Raw genomic sequence first — 17,974 nt, 5'->3', positions numbered from 1 at the left:
ATGCCGATATCGTGCCAATAGAAAAAGAAGAAAAACAGCAATTGAAATATAACCAAAACAAAAACACTTTCCCCAAGCCTTTCGCCTTTTCGAGATGGTTATCTAGTTACGGTTTAGGTGGTTGCATGCAGCTGAACATTTACAAACTGATTAAGCAATAGGGCTACCAAAGTTAACACACTTTCTGCTCATTAATCTGCTCGTACCGTCTCGCATTGCTTTCATTGGCCGTGTTTCGCAGAGGAAAAGAAATTTAAACTGATATGTTGGAGTATTTAAAGTCATATTCAACTTGGAATCAGTCGAGCGTTGGAATTTTTACCCGTTTAGTTTCGCTATTTATTCGTCGAAAAAAAATTGACGGGAAAAACTCCTGAACGAAGATGAAACAAAGAAATCCTCTTAAATTTCCAAATAATTTATTAATTTACACAATCATCACAGATGATGAAAATTGTTTTGTCGATTATGAGGATTTTGTTTTGGGAAGGGGGAGTTAATGTGTGTTTGAAACTTGATCTTCCATCGTTTTCTTATACCTTTCTTATTTGTCTTTCCTAACGGGACAAAACACACGGTAAAACAAACAGACCAAACCACTTGAGATGGCGATCAACATGCAGGTCTATCACCTTCGCGGACCGCAACTCAACATTTCACAATCCCACTTAGTTTAACTTGCCCATTTAATAATTTTTCATTGTATTTAACCAAAAAATGATTGAATATGGATTTGACGGGGTGAATAAAATCAATTACTTTTTATGTGTGCTTCATCAACTCGATCTTAGTAACATTGTGTTATTTTTTATTACAATATTTTTATTTCAATTTTAATTTTAAATAAACATTATATATTTGTTATGTTATTAAGTTTTTTATTTTGCAATGTTGCTGTCTTTAAAAAATAAACTTTACTTGAAGGTAAGACAGAAATGTCAAGGTGGAAATTAACTGAAAGTTGTACGATTATAAAAAAATTCATGTTTTCTTGTTTAATAGCGGATGTTTATAAAATGGCTTAAATGAATACTTCAAATATAAAAAAAGTTGAAGAAAATAATGTCAATTTCTTTTCTACAACAAGGAAAAATTTATAGGAAAATCGAGTTGAGTGTTATTAGTACTGCAATATTGGGAATTATGCTTCGTTTGTAAGCTTTTAAACTGTTGTTTGTACTTATACTTTTAAAGAAAACCCTTCGTATTTTTGACTCGCATGGAATGGGCGGTTCTTACAAAACACAATAACGTCCGTACGCCCATGGAGAGAAAAAAATCCTGGAATCTTCTATTTTAAATAATAAGCCTACACCTGTAGCCATTTAGTATTTAACAGTATTCGCCTTGTAAATTTCTTACCTGTGTTTATCTAAGCCAGTTATTGCAAAGCTTTAAAAAAGGATTTCCGGAAAATCTGAAGGCGCCCAGGGGCGGATCTTTGTGCATTTAGCAAACCTGGTTTGCAAATGTGTCCCTCGCGTTAACTCAAGCATGTGGACTTGGTAAACTTCATCGACATGTTTGGTAAATCCCTGTGCTGGCCGTAAACACAAGACAACTGGCCACTTTCACTAGCCGAAGCGAACTGATCTGAGTGGAAGGACCACTATTGGACAAGTTCTAACAGTGCGCCCTCTTGTGTGCCGACAAAAACCTTTTCTACATATAACTTTTTTTCTAGAGAAATAAAAATTATTTATTTTTTATTGTTAGTATTGGTTTTAAAACGGAGAGCGAGGTTCGCCGTTAGACGATTTCAAAAAGGCGTTAAATTCACTCGGTACTATACTTCACAAAAGGCGTTAAAGTCTTTGCACATTCTTGATTCTGAAAGTTTAAAAACGTACATAAAACAGCGCCTTAACATTTTTAATTTCTTTTTCATCTGCTAAGTATTATTTAACAAGAACCTTTCAATTTTGAGCGATAGTTTGATGTGGGGTGAGTAAGTAAGTAATTTTGTTTTTGTAATTTTATTTTTAAGTAATTCTAATTTGGTTTCATTTTGTTTTCATCTGCTCTTCAGATGGACGAATTAAAGCTGAAAGGATTTAAAAAGTACACACGCACACACACATTAATAAAATTCTTCATTACAGTGTTATCCTTCGAGCACTCCATGGACGAAAATTCTCGACATCTCATTTCTTTTGTAGATTGATAAATTACCAAAAAAGTTAGTATTTTTTTAACTAACGTTCATTGTTTATTAAGAAAAGGCATGACAAAAATGTTCATACACTACTAAGATCGGTAATATCAGTTTTTCTGTTTAAAATCAGTTTTATTTGATTGCATAATATTCTTTTACATCAGTTGTCTTCATTGATTTCCGTTAGAGTTATATTTATCTTTTTTGTAACAGTTGCCTTATTCCATAATAAATTTCCAAAAGACCTGTTTTTACGCCCACAGAGAATAAACTGAAAATCTCACTTCTTTCATGCTTGCCAATCCAGATTTGGAAACTGATGAGACAGCCATTCCCTGTAATTTATACATTTTTTAGGGTAACCATGCATTTACAGAAAATGGTCGGTCGTGGAGGTGTAACGCCGTTTCATGAATTTTCTTTCTCCTTAATGAATACATTCAGAAAGTCATATTCTTCTTTAAGAGGCTTTTAAGAGCAATTTGGTGTAGTGAGCTAACTTCGCAAGTAACTTTTTTTTTCTTACCAAGAATAATCTTCAACTTTGTATAGAAGAATTTGTGAATTAGTAGTTTCATAAAGCCCCAAAATAAAGGATATGGTATTAAGGATATTGGTAGGAATGAAACAAAGATGTTCAGGGTATTTTTACCCTGTTTCTTTTTATTTTCATAATTTCTGATCAAGGTCTATGGAAAATTTAAATACACTTAGAAAATAAGTTTATTTTTTTTGCATTTATAAAATTCTTCCACAGCTCAGTTTTTTTCTGACGATCCTAAAGCAAGCTGTTTGAATCTATGCTTACATTTAATTCCTTGATATCCTTCATTCATATGATCAAGGTGAGTATTTACAAATTTATATATAATTAAAAAACTGTAATTTCTAACTAAAAACATTCTAACAATAAAACAATCTCTGATGGTCCAGAACTCCAGACTAAATCATGAGGAATGCCTGGTGTTTTATTATTGGGTTGTCCGGAAAATAATGCAGGATTTTGGTATTAAACAAAAAAAAAGAAACTAGTTACTTTAAAGCAATGTTCTTTAATCAAAATAATNGACATTCATACAAATGAGTAATCCTGTAAACGTAAACAGAATATTTTATATAGATTTTTTTTAATGAAAACTTAAAATCCTGCATTATTTTCCGGACAACCCAATACATATTAACATTTGTTATAACATACTTTAAAAATTATATATTTTTTGTCTGTTGAATTTTTACAACTTGTGAACAATTAAAAATAGTTATTTTAATTTTTTTTGTAATTTTAATAACAACTTTCAAAATTGTAAACGCCATCTATTGACATTGGTTAAATTTTCAATAACTGATTACAAATTTAACATCTACCGTATTTCTATATGTGTCTAACATTGTCGTACCACAGTATATTTATTTGGAAAAAAAACAATAACAAATTTCCTTATAGTACTACCCGCTCTATATAACAAATAACCAATTGAGGTACTGAAAATTCTACAAAATGAAAAGACTGAAAGTCTCAATATAATTCAATTAATGGCAACAAATTTGTGTTTTATTTCACCCTTCATACAATTTTTGCATTTCTTTTGCCTTCAGGTTAATATCTACAGCGTCGCCGCCGTTAAATAGCTGTCGTTCGATTCGCATGCAGTGGTCCAGCAGGTTTGTGTATCCCCTAACCGTCGCGGCAAACCTGTTGTTTGGTAGAGGCGTCGCCAGGATTGTGTACACGTGCCCGAACACCAAAGCGTCCAGCTCTGTCGGCCTAAACAGACCATTCACTTTGAAAATTTGAATTCAAACAAAGAGATAAATCGAAGTTTCACAATTTTTTGCTCAATACATTAAACAGTAAAAGCTGCAGAGTATAAGTATTTTTTAATGTAAAATAATTTGAAATTAACAAACAAAATGTTAAAAATCACAAGAACGTTAAAAAATTACAAACAGATTTAAAATAAGCAGGTTTAGCAAAATGGGTATTACTATTTATGAGAAATTAAATGCTATAAAGTTTTTAATAATAAAATTAATTAATTATCATTTAATAATAATAAAAAACTTTTTAAATTTAGTAACTGAAGACAAAGTTATTAATCATTCACTTTTTCATTTTTATATTGATTACACCATAAAAAATGATAAAATTTATTTTGTGAAATACTATGTTGATGTCAACTGTAGCTTTTAATTTTTGGGAAGCCTGTTCTCAGTGGTTTGTCTGTTGCCAGGATATACACAGAAATGGGCAGACAAACCACTGAATATGGTGAAATTCCAAAAAACACTAAAGGCTGCACAGCCTAGGTGGGTAGGCCAACAGGCACAAATGCTGCTAACACTCTCATCCCCGCTGGTTGATCAACTCTAGTGTCTAGTTGAGTCAACTGAATTCACTATGGAACGTGTTCCTAGAGTCAACCAGCATGAGTTCATTGATTCGCAGACAAACACCCATCAACTCTAACAGACTATTTGTTTGAATTATTAGGCTAGTTTCACCGAGGTCGTTTTAGTTGCTTGGTTGACTCTCAACTAGTTACTGCTGTGTGAAAACTTTTCTTGGCTCATTTCATCCCAGGCAACTTATTTTTTATTATTTTATTTTTATTATAAATTGCATTAAAATTTATTGGAAATTATTAGGTTTTTTACGTTTTTTTTTAAATTAAGAGCTTTTGAAAAATAACCAAATAAAAGGTTTTAATTCCACAATTTTGTTTAATGGACACAATAATTTTTTAAAAATAATTAATACCGTGTATAATGTCTTCTGTTAGCTAAAACCTCTGTGCACCTGTTAGGCATACTGTTAATAAGGTTGTCACTAATTTGATAAGGAATTTCACTCCAAAGATATTGCAATGCTGCACTCAGTTGTTGTAGGTCAACTGGATACAGATGGTGATCGAAAAGCTTTCTCTGCAATGCATCATGCTCAGTGGGATTGAAGTCTGGAGACAATGGAGGAATGGTCAGATGGGAAATTCCCAGGTTTTCTAAACATTGATGAACAACTCTGCCTCTATGAGGTTTGACATTGTCATCTAGAAATCAAAAATCCCTGCAAATAAGATCTCTGGTTTGAGGGATGTATTCTTGGGAATTGGACTGTGGTTAGGTTGGCTTCAACAATACGGAGTCCAGTGTAAATCTTAGCCCAGACCATTACACCGCCTCCTCCAAACTGCACTGAAACATGAACTGGGGCACTGTACGCTATGCATCCCCTGTTCTCAGTAAACATAACAGCATGCCAATTGGTGTTCTAGTCTAGGTGCTCGCTGCACCATAATCTCATTAGTTGTTGGTGCCAGGCTGTTGCTGCAGATCATCTCAAAGGGGCATACGACGATGTGAGGCCAATTCTGGTTCAAGATGATCTTTCCATGGTTCAAGAGAATACAACTGCATTAAAATGGAGAAAGATGAGAAAAGGTATTTGTTTACAAAATGAGTAATTTTGTGTCTACTATTCTTAAGTAAATCCGTTATTGAAAATGAGTATCACCATTTGTTTGTTTTTGGTTTGTATTTTCTATTTTGATTTATCCAACTAACAAGAAGAATATATCAGGTAATTTAATTAAAATTTATATAATAAGAATAAATTACAAATATCCCTATTCATTTTTGAGCACTTTACATATACACACCTACTTGTTAAATTAAAGGTAACAATAGTTTCCCAAGACTATAAACCTTTTCAAATTGTTAGAAAAAAGTTTAAAAAGACATAAGTTAATAATTTTTTATTGTAGTCTCGGAATTGTGTGTGGTGTTTTATATAACTTGAAGAATGATATGAATTCCTGATTATAAAATTAATTAAGTTTTGAAGACCTGACAGGCACTCGTTTGAAGATTTCATTTTTGCTGAAGAGAGCATCATAGATTTGATTTTCCTCGTTCATCATACATGAATAATCCTGCTCCTCTTGGGGCTGGCCTTCAAACCTACTTTCGTTTTCACTATAAACAAATTCGTTGTTCCCCTCTGAAACTAGCATTGGGTCACCTAGTACTTGGTTTAGGTACATTTTGTTGTAAGATGGCTTGTCGATATCTTCTGTCAAGTTTAGGAGGTGCATCAAGGATTTACAGTGGTTCACCAAGTGAATATGCTTTCGAATTACGTCCGCGAGCTGAATGCCGGCTGGGAAGCTCGGCCAAGTCAGTATCGTGTAAACGTGTGCAAAAAGAGTGGCATCGACTTCGCATGGTCTGAAAAATCCTCTCACGTTTTAACAATTTGTAAAGTATTTGTTTAATTGTGTTAGCATTTTATTCAGCCTTCTCATACTCTTGCAGAAAATATGATGATACATACATAAAACTTCTAAAATTTCGAGATAGAAGTAATATCACTCCTTTTAAAAAAGTTACAAGCTTTCTTTTAAATTATTTCTGTACTTGATTTAACAAATTCCTCATTAATTCCTCTATGATTAAATTAAGTTATATTCGTAAGTATTTTTATATTCATACAATAAAATAGAAATCAAAGGTTGTTAAAACATGTTAAGGATCAAGTATGAGAAAGCGCAATAATATTCACAGCTTTACCTGTCAAAACCTTAAGCTATTTTTAAGAAAAAAAAAAATACTTTAGTACAAATATTGTGTTGGGGTGGCATGATTGAACTGTAGTTTGATAAATTGTGATCCCCCTGGTCTGCCTATTTTGCCTATATTATCTGCCTTGCTTGTGGGTTTTCCCATATGTAAATCCTGGTAAACTAGCAAAAATAGGCATACCAGGATGGTCAAAGATAAGATAAAAGTACTTGTGTCCAAAAATACTTACTTGTCTCCAAAAAAGAACCTTGACTTTTCCAGGCGTTCACTAAGCGCACTACAACCTCTGTCGACCTCATCGTAAACCTATAAATTGGTATTTAATCAAAACGTGGTTCTTTAGAATTTAAGATTTTGTATTTACCTTGTCTAAAGTCTTATCAGCCCATCCATAAACTGCAAGACGTTTCAAAATGCTCTTTCTCTTGAGATAGCAAAGGATGTGGTTCAAGGGAAAAGGATGTACTGAGCCATAACGAGGCTTAGTGACTTTTAAATATGTTTCATTGTCACACCAGGTTACATAATTCTTAAAAACAGATTACAAAAAAATTATAAATGTTATATTCTATGAAAAAATGTATATAAAAATTAAAACCTCTGCATTTCCGAGGACAATGTTTACGAGGGACATATAAGCCCTCATGTCTGCCTTTTGAGACTCGTCTAGGTTGGATGTTAGCGAAATGCCCTGAAATTCATACCAACAAAGATTTTACGTTATTGTTTTGGAATATTAATTGTTGTCAGTACATACTTTACTAGCGACAAAATTTGTTATCGACTCCAATTCAGAAATTAAATAAGCTCCACACTTTATGAATGGTACTTTCCCTGAAATGGAATATGAGATGTTGTAACTCAATTTAAATTAGTCATTAACTTTTGATAGTGCAAACAACATTTTCCAACATAGTTGTTTCTAGAATTAAAAAAAACAAAAACCATGCAAACAAAAAGTTAAATGATTATAAGGATTATGCAATTCCAACATAACATATTTATTGATTGGCAAAATTCTATTATAGATGAATTTGATGACCACCTCATAAAGCTTAGATAAATAGTACTTTAAATAAGCTTCTTTAAACAGGAAGAATCTTTCAGCTCATAATTCGATTTAAAACAGCATTTACATTTTTCTTTAAAACAGTAATTTTAAGAAAAGTAATTAATGAGCACTAAGAAATAAAGAAACATTAATTGTGTTGAGGTATGCAAGGAGATGAAGTTTGGCTGTTTCCGATTATCTTCGTCTGCCTGTACCTAATGGTTTTATCTGGCTGACAACCCAACCATGGTTGGTCGGTTTGTTTTTCTGTATGTCCTGGCAATATGGCAAAACATTTCTAATAGGCAAAACTAATGAAACTAAGCAGATGAGGATGACTGGAGAAGACGAAGCTAAAGAAATACACTAGTGTTAAGGGAAAGTTTGACAGAAATGGATGGAGAGATTGTTTATTTGAGTTTTTCCCCTATTCAATTATATTATAGTTGAAAGTTCCACATTCACTTCCTAACATTTTTATGCTTAAAACATTTTGTGTTGTAAATCCAACACGATAACAATTAATAAGTCTATTTACTCACAAAAGTGTCATTAAAACACTCGATAAACCCATACCTGATGGTGACATTTCTTCAGCATTCACTTTGTATTCGACTGTATAGTTAAGCTGACACATCTTCAGAAAAGCCTGGACGGCGAGGCAGTTGGCGCTGTCAGGCAGAAGTATCTGCTCTGTTTCGTAAGGCTGGAACAGCTTTGCATCCTCTGGCCAGGGCTCTTGACCTAAAACATCATTTAAAAAAAAAAATTAGTATTCAAAACTGTCACCCAAAAGTTAGACAGGATATACATCAATTTATACTGTTCATATATTGATTATTCGGAGATCATGAGATGCAGTATGGTGTGATGTAGGTTTTAGAAAAACATTTTCTTTATTGTGCCAACGTTTCGATCTTTATTGAGATCATCTTTAGGGCCTGGGATTTATAAACATTTTTACAAATACACGTAGGATGTGAAAAAATGAATTTATACAATGCTAGAAAATTTTAGATAAAAAAAATTATTGTTATATTANTGTGTGTGTGTGTGTGTGTGTGTGTGTGTGTGTGTGTGTGTGTGTGTGTGTGTGTGTGTATGTATGTATGTATATGTATAATATGTATTTTTTTTTAAATCTACAATTTCTAGCATTGTATAAATTCATTTTTTCACATCCTATGTGTATTTGTAAAAATGTTTATAAATCCCAGGCCCTAAAGATGATCTCAATAAAGATCGACACTGTTTATATAACTAATGAGACCATTTGTCATGATGTAATTCATGAAATAGTCAAAATCATGCAGGAAGAGAGCTAGGATGATGAGAGAAGATCAAAATAATTAACAAGTATTACGCATGAAAGATTGCATAATGACAACCTACCATTGAAGATAGCTAAATAGGAAATGTTAGCCTGTTAAAGGGCCAAACCAACGTAGGTTGGCAGACTAGGATCAGCACAACCAAACTACAAGTCCATTTTTATGTTTAATATTTGAAAACTTCTCACATACCACACAAACAAAGTTTAATAATTAAAAAATTTTGGCTTTTTGTTATAGTTTAATAAATCATTTGTACAAAAAATTTGTTAAAGTATTTAAAAAATCCTTTTTCATTTTTTGCCAACATTTTGAGGTAAAATTGAGAATTTTATACAAAACCATTATGACACGACAAGAATATCTTTATGCTCTGACTATGACCCAAATAAAGGTCAAAATGTCAGAAAAAAATGGAAAAGATGTTTTTCTAAAATACTTTATACCTGACCCCTCCTCATGACTTTAACCAATTATAACCACCGATCACTAAAAAACACACATTTTTATAATTTAGATGATTCTGATCATTCTGACCTGCCTTGCCTTCTACTTCACGAAGAAATCTCACAAAAAGTTTGATACTAATGATTTGTTTAATGCTTAGATGCCATCTGATAGATACATATTGCCAAAATAACCTAACCAGGAATGCCTAAAGATTTCAACCTTCAAAACTGAACATGTTTTAACAAAACATAATGTGCTTTAAACTTACTGTTTTTTAACTTTAAAACATAAAGAGACACAATTTCAAGGGTTAATTGCAAAAACCTCGAATTCTGTGGGTTTTTAACCAACTATGTATTTCTCAATCATCCTTGCTATACAAACACATTTTTATGATAGCTAATCATTTATTGATTACAGGGATCAGTGCTGAACAAAATGAATCAAGACTTTTTCCCAACTATTATAAACCAACTATAAAACTGAAATGGAGAGACAGAAACAAATTATGGAAAGACCATCCAACACTCATGGCTCCAAGAGACGACATGAACAGGATGTTTGAATTTAACCAAAAATTCCGAATACATCTGGATACCAAAAAGGAATGGGAAAGAAAGGGAAATAACTCCTTTAAAAATGGCACTATCCTCTGGTACACAGATGGATCTAGAACACAAGAAAGTACGTGGGCAGGAGTATTTGGACCCAGAACCAAAAACTCAGAACCCATGGGAAAACACACCAGAATCTTCCAAGCTGAGCTTCACGCAATTGAAAGATGTATCCAATTCAATCTAAGTAAAGGGTACAAAACAAGAATATAGCTATCATGTCAGATATTCAAGCAGCCATCAAAGCACTAAGCTCAAGCATCATTAGTTCAAGGATGGAGATGAACTGCAAAAACAAATTAAACACACTAGGTACGCAGAATAAAGTCAGCCTCTGCTGGGTCCCAGGACACATGGGAGTAGAAGGCAACGAGAAAGCGGACACCCTTGCAAGGAAAGGGGCTGCCACATCGCTGATAGGACCCGAACCTTTCTGTGGCATAGGAATCCACACTATTAACAAATATCTCAGACAGAAGGATAAAAAGAAAATGAAGGAACAATGGAATTCACTCTTTGGACATAGACAATCCAAGAATCTTCTAACCAATTTTGGCAAGAAAGAAATCACAGAATGTGTCAAAGGAAGCAGGAACAGACTGCGAATTCTAACAGGACACTGTAGATTAAATGGACACCTAAAGAAAATTGGAACAATCCAAGATGGCACATGTAGATTCTGCAAGGAGGCAGAAGAGACACCAACACATTTACTAACAAACTGCGGAGCTACATTAGCCCGCAGGAGGAAATGTTTTGGGATGTATAATGTCACCATAGAAGAGCTTCAACCACTGAAACCGGGCCTATTAATCAAGTTTCTTGATGAAATAGGACTCACCGATGTGCTTTAGACAGAGAACGGGGGATACAATAGCTCTTAAAGGGTGCAGTATACCATACCCTGAAAAAATTACATCTACATCTATCTACAACACATTTTTATGATAGCTAATCATTTATTGATTACAGGGATCAGTGCTGAACAAAATTTGACTTTTTTTAGACTTTTTCCCAACTATTATGCATCGAAAGTTATATTATGCATCTATAAGACAACATAGATCATTTCCCATTCTTGGGAAGAACACCTCCACAAGTTCAATTATCATAATTAAATAATGTAATATATATATATTACACAGGGTGGGCGACCAAGACCCAAGAGGTTAAATGCCTTGGTAGACTCGTACCCCATCCCTAAGAGGTCCAGGACTTGATCGGCTCACGAGTCCTGCATAAATCTCTTGGACTTGTTCACAGACCCCAAGATTTTGGACCGTTTTATCTTAGGGAGAGATTTGGTGATGTCCGCTCCTCCTTCAAAGATTTCAAATCTAAACCTAGCATACCTATCACACTCTGCGAGTTCAATATCATACAAAGCAATGTGTGCTCTTACGACACCTCTAACAAAATTGGGACCAAATTCGTTCGAAAACAAAAGAAGAGAGATGGTGAAATTCTAGGTGATGACAGGTGGTATACACACCTAAAAAGAATGATATGGTGTCAAATGATAGTACTTGGATTTAAAAACTTTATTTTGGCAATAGACTTTGATAAACCATAGTTACAAATATTGCCATTTTAATCAAGTGTTCTTGATTTATAAAAACCTTAGTTTCCATTATTATACTGTAAAGATTTTAAAGTTTTGTTAAAAATATGAACAAGGAAAATACTTATTTTAATTTATTTAAGAAACATAAAATGTAAAAACCGTTTTTGTATAATCATGCAGTAATGCATGTAATATTTATATGAAGCATGCTTAATAAATAAATAAATTAGTTAATTTATAAAAGTATGGGGCCAGAGGACTCCACCAAGGTACACCAGTTTGGGGATGGTTAGGGTCCATCCCTATACACCGGTGAGTAAAAACATTAAACAATAAGCAAGATGTTTGCAATGCGAAAAACTTCCAGACCAGACGGGCAAAGCTTCAAAATTTAACATTTTTATCAATTCCTCGAGAACAGCAGAACAAAACTGATTTAATATTTTTGTGCAAACAATTATAATAGAGCACAGAGAAATATTTGTATTCATTTATAGTGTTTATTTCTTGGTATAAGTTATGATAAACTTCTGCAAAGTAATAAATATAAATAAATAAATAAATAGAGAGAGAAAGAGAGCTACTGCTAATGCTAAATTTTCTTTCTTTTTAGTTTGACATATTGTTTACAAAACTGTCAACATGACAAAAAATATAATATGCTTAAGAAAAGGGTTTTTAATAGAATTTGACAGCCTTACCGGCCACTTCACAGTTCCAGGCTTCAACGCTTAGACCTGAAGGCATCTCTTTAATTTCAAGCCCCCCGGGGAGTAGAAGGCGAATATGTTTTCTCTCAAATTTTCTCTCTTTAGAATCGAAATTCCAAAATTCAAGATAAGAGCCGGAAGGTTACACTGGCTATTTTAGGTCATGATGTAGGGCCGGAAAAAAATTTAAGGCCCGACTCTCCCCGTAGTCGTCGATTTATTAAAATTAAATTAATTTAAAAAAATTGAACTGGTTTCAATTTACCCATGACGGTCGCTTCTAAATTTTTCTCGTTGATTATCGAGACATTTCCCGGATTGAGGATATTTTTATATACATTGCCGGACTTGTCGTAAGAGGAGAGCTTCTCACAGGAATTCTTCTTTGTGCAATAACTGTCTGTTTTGTTTTGATTTTTCTTAAAAAACATATTTTTTAAACTTTATGTTTTTTAAATAAAAGAAACTAAATTTTTACAAAAAAAAATTGATTTTGGAAAAACTCTGTTTGATATCTCTAATTCATAGATGTTTTTTTTCTAAATTCCTATTCCACTATTTTTATTTGCTTATTAATTTACCATTTGTCATAAAAACAAAAACAAAATAACAGGTTTTTTTTAAACAATTGAAAATGTTGTGTTTGCAACACTGGCAATTTGTTCCGTCATCGGCCGCTGCGACTCGACAGAACTTCTCGTCGCTTTGTTGTTTCGAGCCTAACTATGTCGAAAAGAGGTAAGGATTTATTCTAAATCATCCTCTAACCATGTAAAACTGATTTGTTTCTCTATTTATCTTTGTAAAGACGGTTTTATTACGCTTTTGAAAAAAACCAACTTGAAAGTGTACAAATCGGTTTTATCTGTTTAAACTAACAACGTGGTCATTCTTTTCCAGGACGTGGTGGTTCCGCAGGAGCCAAGTTCCGTATTTCGCTCGGTCTGCCCGTCGGGGCCGTCATCAATTGCGCTGACAACACGGGTGGGCTTTTTTTAGATTTATCCGATCTGTTTGTCATCTTTGACTTAACCTAAAATTTGATTCCAGGAGCAAAGAACCTGTATGTCATCGCCGTTCAAGGCATCAAAGGAAGGCTGAACAGGCTTCCTGCCGCCGGTTCTGGAGATATGATCGTAGCCACGGTCAAAAAAGGAAAACCAGAACTCAGGAAAAAGGGTGAGTCACCATCGTTACAGGACAGTCTTAACCCTTTAACCGTACTTTCTTAAAATCTAGGCGTCATTTCTTCTCTCTTGAAAATTAACAATTTATAAACGTTTTTTAAAAATTTAGTTTTGTGAAGGTGAACTACAGTTTGATCGTCTCTTTAAGTGTCTGTCGTTGCAGTAGTTGCACTTCCTTATGGCACTGTTGCAGTGTTGTATCTGACAATTTACAGAAATTTTGTTTCAAAATATCCTATATTCATGCCATTCCTTGGGGCCATGTGTATCAGATTTCAAATACTGGGGTGGGAGTGTTTGTTCCTGAAACCAAATGCTGAGAACCCAAGTTCACCAGTATCTTCCAGACTGAAGCCCATGCAGTTGAGAGATTTACCAAGTTCAGTCTGAACAAGGGGTACAAAAACAAGAATGAAGCTGTCATGTCAGATAGTCTTGACAGCCATTTTAACAATCACTAAGCCCAAACATCATTTGCTCAAAGATGGTGCTGAATTGAAAAGCTGAACTAGCTTAGGTATGCAAAATAAAGTTATTCTATATGGGTCCCAGAACATGTAGAGTAGAGGGAAATTAAGAGCAGAAACCCCGTAGCATAGGAATTCACACTATCAGTAAGTACCTACACAAGGGGACGACCAGTTTGGTGGGTCAAGGACTAAACTTTTGTTGTTAATTTTATGCTCCAAAATATTGGACACAAATGCCATTTCTTCTGAATTTTGTTAGCAAAAATTGATTTTGAAATTAACTTTTTTAAAATATTTTTATTTCGCCTCTCCGCTTACTCAAATCAACTGTGTGAATATATCATTTTACAGCATTTTTTATGTACATTGCAATAAAATTTAGCAAAAGCTAGAAAGTTTGTCAGTAGTAAAAAAAATATCTACAAACCTAATATTTTTCAAGTAAACTAGCCCCCCCCCCCCGAAGCTATATGAATTTTTGTTTTAGCACTAATAGAGACCCTAAATATAAATTATTATTTGGATTTAAAATGATCACTTTTTGACTCCTAAAATTATTCTGATTTTTGGCATCATTTATACCAATGAAAGAAGAAAATGTACTTTTTAACAATGTATGTACCACAAACATTTATAAAAGATTTCTGTAAGAAATTTATATAAAATAAGAAAACATTTTTGGCAGAAATTACCTCGTATTTTAAATGGAAATAATAGTCCAATATTAATATTTTATGTGGTGATTAGTGACCGTTAATCGATAATTATTCAGAAATCGTGAGATGCGGTCTGGTGTGATGTAGGTTTCAGAAAAACATGTTAAAGAAAATGTTTTTCTGAAACTTACATCACACCAGACTGCATCTCACAATTTCTGAATAATTATTAATGTTTAAAGTTATAAAATACACTTGACATTTTCTTTAAAATGAATTATCAACAATGAAAATTGTCTCCTGGTATTGAGAAAAACTATGTTGAGCTTGCACTAGGATTGTCAATCATGCAGAAGGTCGTCAAACTTATCAGTCAAGATTTTAATTTGCACTGATTTCTGCAAAAGATTCAATTTAAGGGTTTTATAATGCTAGATTCGCGACACCGATGTCCAAACCAAGTTTTGATCATTTTCTGGCCTACTTTGCTTACAGAATGTTTATTAAAATATGCAAAAAAAAGCAGTTTTTTTTATTTATCTTTCAAAATCATACCAAATTAGCATATTAACATCATAGAACATTTTTGTTTTTATCTTAACCAGCATTGAAATCAATACACCAAAAATATATTTTTTTTAATCTCTAAATAAAGAATTATGGTCATTTAATTGTGGCTAAAATTAGATTTTGAAAAAAGCTCATATTAGGGAAAAAAAATTATAAAGGGGAAAGTGACTCCATTTTGATTTATAGAATGCTCTCTCCAAAAAATATTTCATATTGTCGAGTGTATCAAAATACACTGAATTTTTTAGTATTACCAATTTACCTGTTGAGGAGTTTGTATTATCAAGTTTATCAAGGTAGGGGAATCTTTTCAGCTATATTTGGCATTATACACTAAATATAGTTAGCTAAGTGAATTAGGTTTGCCTACTACTTTCAGAACAATTGGCCAAACTGTAAAACTGTTGAATTGATGATAATTTTTAAATAAAAGAACATGATACATAAAAGGTCATGGTTAAAACTAATTGTCATTTCCATTCAAGACAATAATGCATACATTGATACACAAGTCACGGTGATAGCTGGGTACGAACAAGAGGGCTTAACTTGTACTCAGGTGTTACAAAAGGGGTCAGAACCAGAGTACTTTTGTTTCCTTCCAAATTCTTAAATAAAAGTCCAGGGCTTTGCCCTGTATTCGCATCCTGAATGCTAGTGTGTAAATAAGAGTTGGAAGTCCTATCCATTCACCACTGCAATCCCAGTGAATCTATGAAATGTGTCAAAACTTACCACATTCCCTCAAGAGCTTTGATTTAACCTTAACTAATAGGATACCTCCAAAATAGCAATTCTGCATAAATTTCATGTGCTCATGCCTGTCAAAACATTCTTGATCAGTGTTTCAATTTACCATCAAATTAGATATCAAGTTAAATGTGCATTGCTGTGGACATTGGTTGGGTTTCTTGATTACAGTATATCCATTTGTACACAATAGGGTTACTGTTCTGAAGAGAACAAGTATGAAGGTGAGTGGAAGCAGCCAGCCCTTTCATCATACCCACCAAGTACAAATTTCAAAATAAATTACAACTCTTCAAAGAAGAAAAAACAACAATTATTTTTGAAGATTAGCAAAAATTGTTACATCCCCTTGAAAAAACTAGGCCCAATTTGAATTAGGATCATTTAGTGGTAGATTTCATTGACATACTGGAAGTATGCTACAGTAGAGTTAACCCAAGTTTTAGTTCACTACATTGCTTTCCGTCTTGTCTCTGACGTAGCTCAGAACTTTCTCTCCTGCATAACTTTGCTTTACAGAAATTATTTAATATAGATTGATGTTGCGGCTTCAAACTTGAAGATGATGTGTGGTGATAATTTTCATTCTTCCTTGATCTGTTGAAATTTTATTTGTGAATGTGTTAATGTTTCTTGTTATTTCTCCTCGTGACAGTAATCCATCTTTGTCCTTACCCTTTGAGCCCAAGTCCATGGAATATTGACATGAAATACAAAAATTATTACTTAGATTCATGGATATGCTTCCCATATTTTTCCTTATTACAACTTAATAAATTGTTCATCAGAATTGCTATCGTGTTTTCATGAAGATTTTGTTAAATGAAAAACAGTACAACAATAAATGAGAAAAGATTTCACTATTTTGAGGGCTTATAAAAAAAAACTATTTGTTACAGTAATGCCTGCGGTGGTGATAAGACAGAGAAAACCGTTTAGGAGGAAGGATGGTGTTTTTATATATTTTGAAGACAATGCAGGGGTAATAGTTAACAACAAAGGGGAAATGAAAGGCAAGTATACTTTTTAATTATATATTTATTATTATTCTTTTCGTAAGTTCTTTTTACAAAATTTTACCTGATTTTAATTAATTAATTTGATTAATAATATTTAATTGTAGGCCACATAATATTCTTTTGTAGACATTATCCACTGTGTTCTCTATTAATCATACTAGTAGTGCTTAATTGAATAAGAATTTTATTTTCCTATTTGATTGTTTCATAGCAAATGTGCAAACATTTAATTTGACATAGAACAAAAAAACCTGTTCTTAAAATTTTAATTGAATTTTTTATTTCAGGCAGTGCTATAACAGGACCTGTTGCTAAAGAATGTGCTGATCTCTGGCCAAGGATTGCATCTAACGCTAGTAGCATAGCCTAACCTTTGTACAAATGTTTTAAATAAATAAAAAAAACTATTTCCCAGTTTCGTTGTTTTTATTACCCTAAAATTAGTAATGAGACAAAAATTAATGATATTAAAGCTACTTCAATATATTTTGGTGGCTTTTTCCCCAGATGCAGGGCAATAATTTTTTTAAAAGCATTTTATCTTATTTGATGGTTGTATGAACGTGTTCAGCACATAATTCATACCATTGTGGAATTCAGTAACATCTTGAAAATTGACAATTTCAGTTGTTTTTTTTATGCCATTTGATTAAAAGATTTCAAAATAGACGCTAATTGTCCATTGGTTGACTACCGTACAGTGAAAGTTACAGTATGAGAAGAATATAGACTAGTCATGTCTGTGTAAAACTAATAATTCAAACTCCCACCACTGAATGATCACATAGTTGTTAAATTTTATACTTTCCTGGGGACTACTTTGCTCAGTCCTTCACTTAGTGTGTACAATAATAAGTACGAAAACAAGT

The 17,974-nt window shown here is 33.0% G+C and overlaps 3 protein-coding genes and 1 long non-coding RNA gene across 7 annotated transcripts in view; 2 read left to right on the top strand and 2 right to left on the bottom strand.

Annotated features, from left to right (window-relative positions):
• The window catches only part of LOC106674207, a 39,225-nt gene extending 37,621 nt beyond the window's left edge, over positions 1 to 1,604 (bottom strand). Inside the window, exon 1 of the mRNA XM_014406808.2 lies at positions 1,363 to 1,604. The gene's annotated coding sequence lies outside the window, so the exon portion shown is untranslated. The remainder of the gene's footprint in view (positions 1 to 1,362) is intronic.
• Positions 1,605 to 1,700: 96 nt separating this feature from the next.
• LOC106674186 lies at positions 1,701 to 3,098 on the top strand. Of its 2 annotated transcripts, none has more exons than XR_002910473.1 (3): positions 1,701 to 1,944; positions 2,030 to 2,179; positions 2,913 to 3,098. It is a non-coding gene; the product is annotated as an uncharacterized LOC106674186 (long non-coding RNA). The 2 variants fall into 2 exon arrangements; XR_001341477.2 differs by having other exon boundaries at positions 1,701 to 1,952.
• A 556-nt stretch (positions 3,099 to 3,654) lies between these two features.
• Positions 3,655 to 13,042, bottom strand: LOC106674184 (metaxin-2-like). Of its 3 annotated transcripts, none has more exons than XM_014406765.1 (7): positions 12,719 to 13,042; positions 8,361 to 8,528; positions 7,491 to 7,567; positions 7,332 to 7,424; positions 7,098 to 7,262; positions 6,963 to 7,039; positions 3,655 to 3,920 (listed from the first exon to the last, which is right to left on the bottom strand). In XM_014406765.1, exons 1-7 carry the CDS (start codon positions 12,882 to 12,884, stop codon positions 3,713 to 3,715), a joined length of 954 nt encoding a protein of 317 aa, XP_014262251.1. In that variant the 5' UTR covers positions 12,885 to 13,042; the 3' UTR covers positions 3,655 to 3,712. The 3 variants fall into 3 exon arrangements, with proteins under 3 accessions (XP_014262251.1, XP_014262248.1, XP_014262249.1); XM_014406762.1 differs by lacking the exon at positions 3,655 to 3,920 and adding an exon at positions 5,881 to 6,379; XM_014406763.2 differs by lacking the exons at positions 3,655 to 3,920; positions 12,719 to 13,042 and adding exons at positions 5,881 to 6,379; positions 12,445 to 12,711.
• LOC106674185 (60S ribosomal protein L23) lies at positions 12,904 to 17,520 on the top strand. The gene is made up of 5 exons (XM_014406766.2): positions 12,904 to 13,191; positions 13,354 to 13,437; positions 13,504 to 13,632; positions 16,986 to 17,099; positions 17,393 to 17,520. The coding sequence occupies exons 1-5, from the start codon at positions 13,179 to 13,181 to the stop codon at positions 17,473 to 17,475; spliced, it is 423 nt and encodes a 140-aa protein (XP_014262252.1). The 5' UTR covers positions 12,904 to 13,178; the 3' UTR covers positions 17,476 to 17,520.
• The last annotated feature ends 454 nt before the right edge of the window (positions 17,521 to 17,974 follow it).

The sequence above is a fragment of the Cimex lectularius genome, unplaced genomic scaffold (genome assembly GCF_000648675.2).
Source record: "Cimex lectularius strain Harlan isolate CLEC.00 unplaced genomic scaffold, Clec_2.1 scaffold177, whole genome shotgun sequence".
Classification (NCBI taxonomy): Eukaryota; Metazoa; Arthropoda; class Insecta; order Hemiptera; family Cimicidae; genus Cimex; species Cimex lectularius.
This window is presented reverse-complemented; position numbering and strand designations above follow the sequence as displayed.